Source organism: Panthera onca, chromosome C1, assembly GCF_046562875.1.
Source record: "Panthera onca isolate mPanOnc1 chromosome C1, mPanOnc1 haplotype 2, whole genome shotgun sequence".
In the NCBI taxonomy this organism is placed as follows: Eukaryota; Metazoa; Chordata; class Mammalia; order Carnivora; family Felidae; genus Panthera; species Panthera onca.
In genome coordinates, this window is record NC_138346.1 from 34,210,411 (window position 1) to 34,226,244 (window position 15,834).

General features: G+C 35.7%; 1 protein-coding gene across 5 annotated transcripts in view; it reads left to right on the forward strand.

Annotated features, from left to right (window-relative positions):
• The window catches only part of ALS2 (alsin Rho guanine nucleotide exchange factor ALS2), a 71,574-nt gene that overhangs the window by 42,207 nt on the left and 13,533 nt on the right, over nucleotides 1–15,834 (forward strand). For all 5 annotated transcript variants that reach the window (XM_060622962.3, XM_060622964.3, XM_060622960.3 and 2 more), the window contains 12 exons: nucleotides 1,144–1,306; nucleotides 4,621–4,752; nucleotides 5,151–5,279; nucleotides 5,652–5,722; nucleotides 6,071–6,137; nucleotides 6,520–6,722; nucleotides 6,841–6,906; nucleotides 7,959–8,057; nucleotides 8,641–8,805; nucleotides 10,087–10,198; nucleotides 10,406–10,483; nucleotides 14,957–15,090. In XM_060622962.3, coding sequence (XP_060478945.2) covers nucleotides 1,144–1,306; nucleotides 4,621–4,752; nucleotides 5,151–5,279; nucleotides 5,652–5,722; nucleotides 6,071–6,137; nucleotides 6,520–6,722; nucleotides 6,841–6,906; nucleotides 7,959–8,057; nucleotides 8,641–8,805; nucleotides 10,087–10,198; nucleotides 10,406–10,483; nucleotides 14,957–15,090 — 1,419 coding nt within the window. The remainder of the gene's footprint in view (nucleotides 1–1,143; nucleotides 1,307–4,620; nucleotides 4,753–5,150; nucleotides 5,280–5,651; nucleotides 5,723–6,070; nucleotides 6,138–6,519; nucleotides 6,723–6,840; nucleotides 6,907–7,958; nucleotides 8,058–8,640; nucleotides 8,806–10,086; nucleotides 10,199–10,405; nucleotides 10,484–14,956; nucleotides 15,091–15,834) is intronic.

Consider the following 15,834-nt stretch of genomic DNA (forward strand, 5'->3'; position numbering starts at 1 on the left):
GGGTCATGTTCCCCAGGGCACTCTCTCTCAGATCTCTTAACTGCGCTATAAAACGATCCAATTTGTGCTATTGAACTTTTGAGTACCTGGAAATTATTGCGTATTTTCCCTTCAGAGATAATATTTCATAATTTCTGAGTTAAACATTTCTTTTTTCTATAGTTCTCTAAGGGATTATAAAATGTTTCATTTTTGCCTCATAGTCTTTTGTGGCGTTGTCTTGTTTGAAGCCTTATAGGTAAGAATTTTGTAGTATAATGCTTGTAAAGCACTCAAGGGTAGTACCTGGCACATAATTATTGCTTACTAAGGGGCAGATAATAATTATTATTCTGTTCCACCAACTCTTACTTCTTTCACATCTTTTTTTCTTCTTTCACATCTTTTTAAGTATTTTGGTCTGATGAACATAGTCTCAGTGGGTTACTGATCACCATTAAAATTTGCAATAAAATTTTACTAATGAACTTATGTAAAACAATGTAAAAACAGAATAAATGTTGGCTTCAGTTTGAAATCCTTTTGAAGATCTCAGCATTGAAATCTTCACACAGAATATGCTTTACTACTTCCTGTTAATTGTAGTACTGGTACTTATAGCTTTTTATTACTCTTCTGTAATAAACTCTTATTAGGTGAAGGAAAAGAAAAGAAGAAATTAGAAGTATTTTAATATTACATGCCAGCTGTGTTGGAGCGAAGAGCTTTATTTTTCCTCCAGATTTCTGTTTAATACAACTGATTAGAGCAGTTAGTATTGCCATTTATTGCTGTGACTTTTGGCTTGGAAATTAACAGGTAATGAATGGTGTCAGCTAGTCTCCAATTATTCCCCGAAGCGGTGGGATGCATGATTCATTTCCTAGAACTTAGTCACAGTTTGGGATTAAGCATCTCTATTATAGAGTTACTATTGCTACCATATGCTACTTTTTATATGCAAAAATCCTCTATTTTATAGGCAGGAAAATTCTTTTAATTATATCTGTCTTATTTCATTGTATTTATATTCTGCTTTCATAGCACCTAAAAATGTGCATTCTGAAAAAAGTAGTCATCTAGTGAAAAATGTCTATTCAATATCATGCATTTGTCAAACCAAAAGATTAATTAAATCTCTTTTTTTTTTTTCTCTACCTCCAGTGATTTCCTAAATAAAAACCAGGAGCTGTTACAAGATTTATCAGAAGTTAATGATGAAAACACCCAATTGATGGAAATACTGAATACTCTGTTTTTCCTGCCAATCAGACGACTTCATAATTATGCAAAAGTTTTGCTAAAGCTTGCTACTTGTTTTGAAGTGGTAAGATCCCATAAATATCCCATTTGAATACTTGGGGAGGCAAGGATCATAGTTGCTTGTTTGGTTTATGCTACCATAGCATCTCCAACTCCACTAACTTAATATTTATATGTGTCTAATTAAATTTATTTTTCTTTAAGAAAATGAAAGAAGAAAGTTAGACTATAGGTAAATCTAGTTCTCTTTGCTGTGGATTTAGTTTCTTCTCAGGACCTTATCAAGATTAATTGTATTCATTTTGTGAAACTGTGTCTAAAGTTGAGACCCAATTATGCTACTCACCCAATAGTTGTCAGAGTGCATACTAAGTATGAGTTACACAGAGCTCTTTAAAAGGCCTTCTGTATAATGACATACCTGTAAGGCAGCCGAGTTACCACCTGGCCAGGACTCAAGATAGTTCCATGCCAGGTATTCGAGTTACCTTAGCACATGCTATGAGAAATCACAGTGTTACAGGATTTTCTCAAATGGTCTACTTTCTGTATAAAATTAGTTGGGTGGAGTTCTAGGAAATTAGTACCACTGTAGGTTATGGATGTATGTTAAAGCTGGTCCTGAGACATTCACCTTTGAAATTGTACTAAAATGTGTAATTTCATTTTGTTCCCTCTCTGAAGGACTCCAAGAAGCCATAATGATTCTAGGATCTCTTCTACTTTAGAATCTTTTATTTGTTTTTAAGTTTATTTATTTTGAGAGAGACTGAGAGAGAGAGAGAGAGAGAGAGGGAACGCAAACAGGGTATGGGCAGAGAGAGAGGGAGAGAGAATCCCAAGCAGGCTCTGTGCTGTTAGCTGATGCTGGGCTTGATGTCACAAACCATGTAATTATGACCTGAGCCAAAATCAAGAGTCTGAGACTTAACCAACTGAGCCATCCAGGTGCCCCTGCTTTAGAATCTTTTAAATCATGGGAACTGTCTCCTTATTTGGACAGATTTCAGTCTTTAGAGTGACCCAGGAACTAATGTGGGCTTTCAAAATTTGAAAGCAAACCAGACTCTACAGTTTGGCATTTAAGGCCCTTAACAATCTGATATCCTCTTTTGTTTCTAGCCTTATCTACTACCCCTGTGTCCTACATGTTAGTTCAGCTCCATGGACATACATGTTTTTTATTTCCTTCCTGAGACACACTACCACCATTCTCATTACAGGAAATTTTCAAGGCCTGGGTCCAAAGTCATTTTATCATGAAAATGAAGCCCTCTCTGACTATACCACATTCCCTTCTCTTCCCATCTTTTAAGAATTAGTTAATCCCAGGGCGCCTGGGTGGCTCAGTTGGTTGGGCATATGACTTCAGCTCAGGTCATGATCTCACAGTTCGTGAGTTCGAGTCTCACATCAGGCTCTGTGCTGACAGTTCAGAGTCTGGAGCCTGTTTCAGATTCTGTGTCTCCCTCTCTCTCTGCCCTTCCCCTGCTCATGCTCTGTCTCTGTCTCTCTCTCAAAAAAATAAACATTAAAAAAAAAAAAAAAAGATTTAGTTAATCCCTCCTCTGTGCTTTGCTAATACTGGTGCTATCTTTCTCCATTATCCTCTTATCGTGTTATATCAGTGATCTTTAACCAGGACTGGGAATCAAAATCATCTGTGGAAATTTTTTCAAAACACATGGCCACGTTTGAACACTGCAAATTGTTATTTAGTAAGTCTCAGGTACACCTTAGACATCATATATACATGTACGCTTTTCTAGATAAAAATAATAATACCTAATGTTTATTAAATGCATTCCATGTGCCAGGTACTAAGCATGTTACCTGTATTCATTTTATCCCCATATCAACCCTGTGAAATAGATATCATTATCCCCTTTTTACAGATGAGAGAATTGAGGCCTAGCTGGGACTTGGTCAAGCTAGATATAACTGACATACATTGTGTTATGTTCAGGTGTCCAGCATAATGATTGGATAGATGTACATACTGTGAAATGATCACCCACAATAAGTCTAATTAACATCATTGCCACATGTAGAAGTATATATCTTTTTAATATTCTGTATGATGAGATGGAAGTACATGAAGCGGCTCTTCTGGGTACTGAAGTTTGGAGGTTTTCCAGAAAAAACACAAGATTACTATTGTTTGAGTTGAGAGCTGCCTTTTTTTTTAAACTTGAAAAGACAATTGATGGATACCTGTGTTAATTCAGATCTGGGTATTCAGTAGATATTTTCTCAAAAATGAGTAAATGAACCTGTTCCTTCAAGGAGAACAATAGACAGTATTTGTTGCCAGTGATAAAATCTGAACTGTGAAGCAAAAAGTACAATGTGGGAAACATGTATGGGTCACTGAGTTTGGCAGTTTCCCAGTACTTAAAGACTTTTTCTGATGAGATTGGTGATAATATTAACATGGAACTTTTGATGTTGTATAATAAAACGTATCAACATTGGGAAGGTCTGCATAACTCAGTGAAACACTATTTTCCAGAAGTCTAATCCACATGTTAAAACACCATGCATAGGTTAAAGGTCTATTCAAAGTGTAACACAGATCAGTGGATTTAATAGAGTAGAGGAAGTTTGATTATGTAGAGAATAGAGTACAGAAAGTTTGATTAATGTAGTTTCAGGTTCCACATTGCAGCTACTCTTTAAGAACCACTTAAGTTAACAAATTTTGGTTTAGTTTCAAAGGAGAATATCCACTATTAATTGAAATGGCTATTAAAATAATCCTCCCTTTCCAGTTACATATCCTTATAAAGGAAGATTTTCTTCATATATTTCAGCCAACAGATTAAATTTAGTAGTAGAAATGAAAATCCAGCTCTCTTTTAAGCCAGGTAATAAAGAGATTCGAAAAAATGTAAAACAATTGCTACTTTTCTCACGAAGCATTTTGTTCTTGTTTTGGAAAATATAGTTCTTTTTCACTTAAACTGTTACTGTATTTGAAGTGAGTTAATAAAGGTTATTTTTGTTTCTCGACTTTATTTTCTAATAATGGTAAATATCAATAGATAAACCCACATAAGCAAAATAGAGAGATCCTGAGGCGAAAACATTTGAGAATTCCTGCCCTATCATGAGTACTCTGCTGCTCTCCTCACTGATAATTGCCAGTGTTTGTTTCTTTCCCCTTGAGTTATTCCACTGTTTCATATGTATCTGTGTGTAGTAGAATTTTCTGGAACCAATTTTCTTTCTGCTCAGTTCCCTTTTATACCATTTCTGTTCTTGATTTGGATTTCTGCCATAAATTTAATATTACATATCTAAAACCACACCAAGGCTACAGATTGTGGACATTTGTTTTATATATTTTTTTCCCTTCCCTTAATTATTGGCTTTCAGACATCTCCAGAATACCAGAAACTGCAGGATTCCAGTTCTTGTTATGAGTCTCTTGCTCTCCATCTCGGCAGGAAAAGGAAGGAAGCTGAATACACACTGGGCTTCTGGAAGACCTTTCCTGGAAAAATGACGGTAAACCATGCCAATTGGCATTACCCCAGCAAACAGCAGGCATATCCATAACAACTGTCATAATTTTCTCCATTCCTCATTTGTTTGTTTATGGTAATAATGCTTTAGTGAGCCTTTTTCTAAGGGTGGTCTAAGGGCCACAGCAATAGATGCTGTAAACATCTACCCTCATTTCTAAGAATCCTCTCTGAACACTCACTTTTTGTTTGTTCCTGTTTTTTTCTTAATCTTCTTTGAGCGCTTTTATTAAGTGTTCAGATCCTATCTAACTTCAGGTCCAACACCAACCTAAGCTATGAGCAACAAATTCTCCTAAATGTGATTAGTGTCTTTTTCATTTTTTCCTTGCATTTTAAAATAATTCTGAAGATCGTTTATATATTTGTCTTCAATTCCAGGATTCCTTGAGGAAGCCAGAGCGTCGACTGCTGTGTGAGAGCAGTAACCGAGCCCTATCTCTGCAGCATGCTGGGAGGTTTTCTGTGAATTGGTTCATTCTCTTTAATGATGCCCTAGTCCATGCTCAGGTATGCTGGGTTCCTAACTGTTACATTAATTAATTATACCATCAGTTTCTGTTAAAAGTACTGTGATTTTGCTGAAATTATTGAATAAAAGAGAATGTTTAGCTTGCATTTGTGGTATGGACCAAATTTCAGAGAGCTCTTTTAGTTTTCCAGCTTGAAAATGAGTATCAACCAAGTGGAGTCCTGTGGCAGAGATGGCAGGACCCACTGGCATTAGCTATGTTATGGGGATCATGTGGCTGAGATGGTGCACCCATGTGGACTTAACCATTTGAAAAGGGTTATGTAGCAGAGACACCTACCCCCCCCCCCCCCCCCCCACATGAGCCTATATGGGTTTTCTCAGCTGTGACTCCATGTTGTTTCTTTCAGTTCTCCACACATCATGTTTTCCCTTTGGCCACATTATGGGCAGAGCCACTTTCTGAAGAAGCTGGTGGTGTGTAAGTGTGTCCCCCTTCCCCGACCCTCACCCTAATTCTCTCCCTTTGCTGTCAAGGTTATTTCCTTAGACATGATAAAAAGCTCAGGAGGCCTCCCCATTCTGTGAAACGAGGCTCACCTTCCCAGCATGTAGATAGTTAAACGGCCTGTGAAGATCATGGCTGATCATGATAATACCTGGAGCAAAGTAACTCTGTGTCCTGTAAGAACCAAACCTAGGGCATGACTGCATTTACATTTAATTGACTCTCCTCTCAAAATAAACAAGTTGCTTTTCATATTTGAGGAGTGATATTATAATGACAGGTTGTCATACCTCCTGGTGTTTATCCTTGTGAACATTTTAGGAATGGCTTAAAGATAACTACACCTGAGGAGCAGTTCACTCTCATTTCATCAACACCCCAGGAAAAGGTTAGTCCATTATGATACTTTGTTTTTATCTTTGGCCTGACTACTTCTGTATCTTATGCTAGGAAAGAAAAGATAAAAATTGTTCTTGCTTGGCTAATGATCCGTAATTATGTCTGGTAAGTCTTCATTAAACCAGGACTATAGATTTTTTTTTTTTTTAATGTGACTTACTTTTAAACATACAGCAGTAAATTCCAAGAGCCAGTCAGCATTACTCATTAAGAAAAGCATTAGGAGACAGAAAAATTATTTAGGAGCTAAGAATTACTAGGAGCAAAAAGTTATTTATCATTAGGACACAGCAAGGAAAGCTATCAGGGTTTAAGGCAGTGCGTGATGAGTTGTTGCTTTAAGGTTATTCACATTTACTTTTTGTTCCTAGACTAAGTGGCTACGGGCTATAAGCCAAGCTGTGGATCAGGCTTTGAGGGGGACATCTGACCTTCCACCTTATGGAAGTGGCAGTAGTATTCAGAGGCAGGAACCACCTATTTCACGCAGTGCCAAATATACTTTCTATAAGGATCCTCGCCTAAAGGATGCAACCTATGATGGACGCTGGCTTTCAGGGAAGCCCCATGGCAGGTGAAAATGTTCAAGATTTATGAGTGGGGTGAAGATGATAGTATGATTCAAGATTGAAAAAGTATTGGTTATCTGAAACATAAATTGATATGTATTATTTTTTGCTTATGCATTTCAGAGGGGTTTTGAAGTGGCCAGATGGAAAGATGTATTCTGGCATGTTCAGGAATGGCTTGGAAGATGGGTAAGAAGATGGTGTAAAACATAAGAGTAAATTCAGTTTCATCCACTGATGACATCATTATGTATTGGGAACTATTTTCAAAACAAATAGATTTTTGTTTTGTTTTTTAGAAATGCATGCAGTGTGCTAGGGCTTATGATGCAGATGTGTGATCATGAAGAGGGCTGGGAATCTAGGATGCAGCCTTGGTTTAGCTGGAGTGAATCATTTACCTTGATAGCCTTGTGACCTCAAGTGACACAGCCTTTCTTTCTGTATGTTAAAATGGGACTATTTTCTGTCCATTTCTCAGTGGTGAAGACTGAGTACCTGGGGTAATATTGATGGTGAACTGTTGAGATAATAGTGCCCCCCTTACACAAAGGATATAGAAAAATTTTCCTTTCAGTAGTTTTAAATCATCTTTAATTTCTGTGATGTGCTAAAGGAGAAATCTTCTAGATGATATACTAAAGGTACTCAAATGACATTATTTTTGTATCAGCTTGTTGTGTTTTCTAACACTAAAAATAATTGCATGATAAACTTACAGCAGTGAAGTATTTTGTATCATGTTAGAGAAGTAATTTATTTTACTATATAAAAAAGGTTATTATATAAATTGGGTAGACGATTTTTGTGTATATGATGATATAAATTTTTATGATGTCTTTTAATTCCTTTTAATGGAATTTTAGAATGTGAGACTTTAGATGATCTCATTTACCACCCCTACCCCCGCTTACACAGGTGAGGTTGCTGGGTACCTGGACTTAACCAAGGTGATGTTGCTAATTAGTGGCAGAGGCTTAGGACACAGGTTTTCTGTTTTTCACTGGACTTGGGGTAAAATACTTGATCTCTCTGTGTAGTGGGATTGATGCCCTACTCCTCTAAGACTTGCTAGATAGCTTAGATAATAAATACAGTTTAAACCAAAACCCCATTTACCCCTTTCCCCCACAGGTAATTCCTTTTTCTGTTCTCCTTGTTAAAATGTTTACAAGTGCATACCTAGAAAAGGCGAATGTGTCCTAAATGCATCTTCTGATGTTTTTTATTCTCCTTGGCAGATATGGAGAATATAGAATCCCAAACAAAGCACTGAACAAAGAAGACCATTATGTGGGCCATTGGAAAGAAGGAAAAATGTGTGGTCAAGGAGTCTATAGGTAATAACATTGGAAAGGTTGTTAGACTGGTGTTGCTTTTTCAAAGAATCATGTAAACTTAAATGTATGTGTAGCCAAAATTTCCAAGGAGTAAATTTTATTTACTCTTTTTTGACTGAAACTGCCTCAAAAGTCTTCTTATAAAGGTAACTTCTTATCTATCACAAGGTGAAAATATTAGGTTATTTATTATTTAATTTTCAACAAAATAGTACAAACCTTAGAAGTCATAATTTTCTCATAGGATCTCCTAGATGTCTTTCCTATAAATTTATATTTATTAAAGAACTCTAATATGGATAAAATATATGATCCTTTCAGAGAGTACTCATTATTTCATTTTCTCATAAGAGATTAATACACATTTTTCCCCATGTTAACACAGAATACCATCCAGGATATCTTTAATTTCTTAGCCTTAGTCATTCAAAAATGAAAAAAAAAAAAATGGTGAAAAATCATCATACAAATAAATAGAGATATCAGTGGGACAGGAGTATACTTTTGAATTTCCTGAACTTTGTAAAAATGAGCCTCAGAATTCAATGTGTTTTTGGTCTTTATCCATTTTTTGTAACCACAGTTATGCCTCTGGTGAAGTGTTTGAAGGCTGTTTTCAAGATAACATGCGTCATGGTCATGGTCTCCTACGGAGTGGAAAATTGACTTCCTCTTCTCCCAGTATGTTCATTGGCCAATGGGTAATGGATAAGAAAGCAGGATATGGTGTCTTTGATGATATCACTAGGTATAGTATTCTCCTTCTAATCTCAAAGTTAGTATGAGAGGATAAGGTTCCTGTATTTCTCCAGTAACAGCGACGTTTTTAAATGTTTATTTATTTCTTTTGAGAGAGAACTTGCATGAGTTGGGGAGGAGCAGAGAGAGAGAGGGAGAATCCCAAACAGGCTCCTTACTGTCAGAGCAGAGCCTGACAATAGGCTCGATGAACAGTGAGATCATGACACTTAACTGACTGAGCCACTCATGGGCCCCAATAGCGATGTTTTTATGAAGGCTGAGCATCTTAATTGGACAGTATTGAGAAAATTTTTAATAAGACACAGTTGGCAGGCATTATTTTATCCATTTGCTTATGAACCAAATGGTGGATTACTTCTTTACAAGATCAAGATCATTCAAAATTAACATTGGTACCATTTTCCTTAAAGTTCCGCACATACGAAGCTTTTAGTGTCTTAGAAGTTACCAAATCTTTGTTATAAAAAGAAAAACCTTTAAAACAGACATAATAGGAGTAAAAGGTCAGAGGGAACGAGTGGAAATTCCCTTTTTGGGTCGTAGAATGGTATCTAAACATCTTTTTGCTTAGGTCTGTTAGGTCAGGGACTTGTTATGCCAATAACCTAGGAATCAAGCTTAAATTCAGTTAACTATACCTTGAGGATGAATGTAGTTCTTTTGCCTCCATATTTGATTTAGTCTGATTTGCATTTGACCTTAATAGATACGTTTTTCCCCCTTCATGTCATTTTCATAATGTGGGATTTTAAAATTTAGATGTTATTACTAAACTCCATGATTATTTAACAATCAGTTTATACTTTGCTTTTGTAGTGGAGATTAGTAAGATTTCTCTGAGTTTGAGTATGTGAAGAATGAGACTTCCTTTTTTTTTTTTTTTTTTTTGGGAGAGATTGCTCAGGGGAGAGGGATGGGGAGAGGGAGGAAGGGAGGGAGGGAAGGAGGAGAGAGAGAGAGAGAGAGAGAGAGAGAGAGGGAGAGGGAGAGGGAGAGGGAATATGAATACAAATCTTAAGCAGGCTCCATGCTCAGCGTGGAGCCCAACATGGGGCTCGATTTCATGACCTTAGGATCATGACCTAAGCTGAAATCAAGAGTCGGATGTTCAACTGACTGAGCCACCCAGGTGCCTCAGAATGAGAGTTTTTATATGATAAACCTCATTTCTTTTTTTTTTTCCTAGCAACTCCCATGTTATAATTGTTTTTCCATTTCATCCTTTCCATCAGTTTTTCATTTTCATTTCTTTTCTATTTCTGTACAGGGGGGAAAAGTATATGGGAATGTGGCAAGATGACGTATGTCAAGGGAATGGTGTGGTAGTTACCCAGTTTGGATTATACTATGAAGGCAACTTTCACCTTAATAAAATGATGGTGAGTAAAATATTTTGCATATACTTACTATTGACTTTTTAAAAATTCTGTGTCCTTTTAAATCATTTTTATTAACGTTCTACCTTCTTAGTACTATTTTTCTTATCTTTTAAAATCATATAAGGCTTTGGGGGATACGGCTGCATGTATTCTTTAAGTTACTTTGCATTTTATCTGTTGTGATTTTTGTTTTGTTTCTCCCCATAGGGAAATGGGGTTTTACTTTCCGAAGATGATACTATATACGAGGGAGAATTTTCAGATGACTGGACTCTTAATGGAAAGGTTGGAAACTAACTTTCTTCTTCCTCTAATACAATCTTATACTTATTTTTTCTTGACCTTAAACAAAAAAGAGCTACCTTGTCATAAAATTCACCTGTTTTAAGAGTACATTTCAATGATTTTTAGTAAATATACAGAGTTGGATAGCCATCACCACAATCCAATTTTAGATCCTTTCACGTCATCCAAAAAAGATTTCTGTCACCATTGCCTGCTCATTTGCAGTCATTCACCATTTCTGTCACCAGTCCTAGACAACCTCCTTTTAGTGGACTCTATAACTCTGTAGATTTGCCTTTTCAGTTTTTTTTTTGCTTTGCTTTGCCTTTTTTTTTTTTTTTTAAAGATTTTTTTTTTTTTCCCCCCCCAGTAATCTCTACACCCAACATGGGGCTTGAACCCACAACCCTGAGATCAGGAGTTGTACACTCTGACTTAGCCAGCCAGACATCCCTCAGGTCCTTTCTTATAAATGGATTCATACAATATGAGGGCTTTTCTGTGTGGCTTCCTAGACTTAGAATAATGTTTTTGAGGTTTTCCCATAGTGTGACCTGTATAGTACTTCATTGCCTTTTATTGCTAAATAGTATTCTCAAACCACATTTTGTTTATCGCTTCATCATTGATGGGCATTGGATTAGTTCTCACTTCAGACTATTATGAATAATCTTTCTATAAACATTTGAATACAGTTTCTTATGTGAACATATGTTTTCATATCTTGGGCAAGTGTTTAGGAGAGTAATTGCTGGGTTGTATGGGAAATTGACATTTAACATATCAAGATATTGCCAACTGTTTGCCAGAGTGGCTGCATCATTTTACATTCTCATCACTAATGTATGATGATTCTAATTTCTCTCCATATTTTCCAGTATTTTTATTTTTTGTTTTTTTCTTTTTGCCATCCTACTGGGTGTGAAATGATATTTCATGGATTTAATTTACATTTTCCTAATGACTGGTGATGTAGAGCATATTTTCATGTTTTTATTAGTGATTCCTCTATCTTTTTGTGAAATGCCTATTCAGCTATTTTGATATTTTGACAATTTGTTTGCTTATAGTCTTATTGAATTGTAAGGGTTCTTTATATGTTCTGGATATGAGTTCTAATATCAGATATAGGATTCGCAAATATTTTCTTACAGTCGTGGCTTGTCTTTTTATTTTCTTTCTTTTTTTAAAATGTTGAACCATTTCATTTATTTTTCTTAATGCTTATTTATTATTTTTGAGACATAGAGACAACATGAGCAGGGGACAGGCAGAGAGAGAGAGAGGGAGACACAGAAGTCGAAGCAGGCTCCAGGCTCTGAGCTGTCATCACAGAGCTTGATGCAGGGCTGGAACCCACGAACTGTGAGATCATGACCTGAGCCAAAGTCGGACGCTCAACCAGCTGAGTCACCCAGGCACCCATCTTTATATTTTCTTTTTAGTGACTTTTGAAGCACAAAACTTTTTAATGAAGTCCATAATATCAAAAACATTTTTATGAGTCAGGCTTTTGATGGCATATATAAAGAAATCTTTCCTTAACTCAAGGTATTAAGATTTTCTTCTGGGGGCACCTAGATGGCTCAGTTGGTTGAATGTACAACTCTTGATTTCAGCTCAGGTCATGATCCCAGGGTCATAGGATCAAACCCCACATTGGGCTCTGCACTGAGTGTGGAGCCTGCTTGAGGTTCTCTCTTTCCCTCTGCTCCTTTGCCCCACTTGCATGCTTTTTCTTTCTCTCTCAAATAGAAAAAAGAACAACTTTCCTCTGTGTTTTCTTCTAAAAGTTTTATAGTTTTAGCTCTTACATTCAGGTCTATGATTCATTTTGAGGTACTTTTGTGTATGGTGTGGGTTAAAAGTCTAACGATCTTTTTGCATGTGGGTATCCAATTGCCTCAGCAACTTTTCCCACTGAATTTTCTTGACACCTTTTTGAAATTAATTCACCATAAAATGTGTTTCTTTTTGGACTCTTGTATTCCAGCAATGTACATGTCTCTCTTTATGCCAGTACCACACTGTCTTGATTACTATAGATTTCCAGTAATTCTAGTGAAATCAAGAATTATTTTTTAAAATGTTTTGGCTGTTCTGGATCTTTAGCCTTTTCATATAGATTTTAAGACTGGTTTGTTAATATCTGCTATAAAGCCTGAGATTTTGATAGCAATTGTGTTGAATCTATAGATCATTTTGGGAAGAATTGCCATTTTAATAATACTGAATCTTCCAATCCATAAACATGAAATGTCTCTCTATTTAGATCATCTTTAATTTCTATCAGCTATGTGTTGTAGTTTTTAACGTGTATCTCTTGCATAAGTTTGGTTAACTTTATTCCTAAGTATCCTTGTTAAGGCTGTTGTAAAGAGAATTTTTTTTTATTTTACTTTTTGATTTTATATTGCTATCATATAAAAATATAATTGATTTATGTATTTTCTTGTATCCTGAAACCTTGCTGAACTTGTTTATTCTGCTACAGGTTTGGTGTGGTGTGGTTGTGTGTGTGTGTGTGTGTGTGTGTATTTGTGTGTATTTCCTAGGAATTCTTGCATACAGGATCATGTTGATTTCAAATCAAGGCAGTTTTACTTTTTCCTTTGCAATCTGGAAGGCTTTTCTTTTTTTTTTTTTTTTATTGTCTGATGGCACTGGCTAGATTCTCCAGTAGAATGTTGAATAGAAGTGGTTAGAGTGGATATCCTTGCCTTAATCCCTATTTTAGAGGAAAATCATGGGGTGCCTAGATGGCTCAGTCAGTTAAGGGTCTGACTTTGCCTCAGATCATGATCTTACGGTTCGTGGGTTCGAGCCCCACATCGGGCTCTGTGCTGACAGCTCAGAGCCTAGAGCCTGCTTTGGATTCTGGTCTCCCTTTCTCTCTGCCCCTCCCCTGCGCGCGCGCCCTGTCTCTCTCTCTCTCTCTCTCTCTCTCTCTCTCTCTCTCTCTCTCTCTCTCTCTCACACATAAATAAACATTAAAAAAAATTACAGGAAAAACACTGAATCTTTCACCATTAAGTATGATGTTAGTTAAAGGTTTTTCATGGATTAATCAGATTGAGATAGTTCTGTTCTTAGTTTGTTGAGAGTTTTTGTCATGAATACATCTTGGATTTTGTCAAAGAACATTTTCTGTGTGTTGAGGTGATTGTGTGATGTTTGTCCTTTTTTAATATAGTGTATTGGTTGCTTTTCTGGGATAAATCATAGTTGGTCATGGTATATAATACTTTTATAATTTGTGAGATTTAATGCTAATATTTTGTTGAAGATTTTTGCCTCTGTATTTATGAGAGATAAGGGTCTATAGTTTTCTTTTCTCATGATGTCTTTGTCTTTGGTATAAAATTAGCCCCATAGAGTGAGTTGGGAAGGGTTCCCTTCTCCTTTGTTTTCTGAAAGAGTTTGTGAAATCTTGGTATTATTTCTTCTTTGAATGTTTTGGAGACTTCACTGGTGAAATCATCTGGGCCTAAGCATTATTTTATGATAATACTTTTAGTTTCTAATTCAGTTTTCTTTAAATTGGTCTATTCAGATTTTCCATTTCTTTTAGAATCAGTTTTGGCAATTTGGTTCTTTCTAGGAACTTTTCTGTTGTATTGAAGTTCTCAGATTTGTTGGCATAAAATTGTTGTCTTAGTTTTTTCTTAATCTTTTTTAATTTCTGTAAGATTGCTGTAGTATCTGTTTCATTGACTTTGTAATTTTATGTCTTTTTTTCCTTGATTAATCCAGTTAAGTGCCAATTTTGTGTATCTTTTCAAAGAAGCAAATTTTGGTTTCATTGATTTTTCTCTTTAAAAAAAAATCTCATTGATTTCTGCTCTAGTGTTTGTTATCTCCTTGTTTTGGGTCTGTTTGCTCTTCTAATTTTATAAGGTAGACTTTTAGATTACTGATTTCAGATCTTTCTTATTTTCTAATACAGGCATTTATAGCTATAATTTGCCTCTGGGCACTAGATTGGATAAATTTGGATAAGTTGTTTGTTCATTTCATTCAGCTCAAAATATTTTACCAATTATTCAGTGATTTTTTTTTTCTTTTACCCATGGATTATTTTCATACAGTCTTTTTAGAGATGCATAGTACGTATACTTACCCCGCCCTGCTAGAGAACTGGGGACTGCTAATGAGTTAAAAAAGGAAAATGTATTAGGGGCACCTGGGTGGCCCAGTTGGTTAAGCATCCAACTCTTGATTTATGCTCAGATGATGATTTCACAGTTGTGAGATCCAGCCCCACACCAGGCTCTGCACTGGGCATGGAGCCTCCTTAAGATTCTCTCCTTCTTCTTCTGTCCCTTCCCTTCTTGCACATGCATGCTCTCTTTTTCTTTCTCTAAAAAAATAAAAAATAATGGAACATGTTAACCAGTTGGTGCTTTTTTTTCTCTTGATTTTTTAAACTGGAAATACTGCTTCTAATTCAACATTTTCTTTTACTTTACCTAGGGAACGCTGACTATGCCAAATGGAGATTACATTGAAGGTTATTTTAGTGGAGAATGGGGATCTGGGATAAAAATCACCGGAACTTACTTCAAGCCTAGTCTGTATGAGAGTGATAAAGACAGACCCAAAGTTTTGTGAGTAACTAGTGTTAATTGTGGATTAATTATTAAATGTTTTGAGTTGTCTTGATTATATCAAAGCTGCTTAATATTTTAAATGCAGAACAAATTTTTAAAGTCATTTTTTAACAAAATGTAACCTCCTTATATTGCCAACTGCCACTGTTACAGATAGCTGAATCTTTAGTCTTGGCTTAGATTATAGTCATGGGTATTTAAAATAAAAGTTCTGTGTATGGGAGTGGTTTTACTGTTAGTGATAAAAGTATCCAAATTAATTGGAAGAGAACATTGTTAAGTGGAATCCCTATACAACTTGATTCTAAAAAGTAAAAGCTAAGCCTATATATGTACCAAGTGGAATAGTATATTCTGCATATGTAGGGAAAAAAAAACAAAATCTTTAAGTGTGTTATGTTCTTCAGGTTTTTGGCATATATCTATTTTCCTTTTTTGATTCCAGCATTAGCTTTGTGTTTGTATTATGGTAGATTCTCAGATTCTTTGTTCTGATGGAACCTTGATATGTTTTCTGTTACTCAGTGTTTTTAGAATTCAGTATGTAATGCATTTCACAGTTCTCATTATGAGATGTGCAAAGCACAGGAAGTCCTTGTTTTAACAGGAATCAGTTTTACAAAATTGATTATGGGGAAATGTAGAAACAAAGGAGTCAATTCTGATGTGCTTCATACTTAACCATTTATACACTTTAGTATCTGATAAACATTAAGTAGCTAAAAACCATTTCTTTAAAAT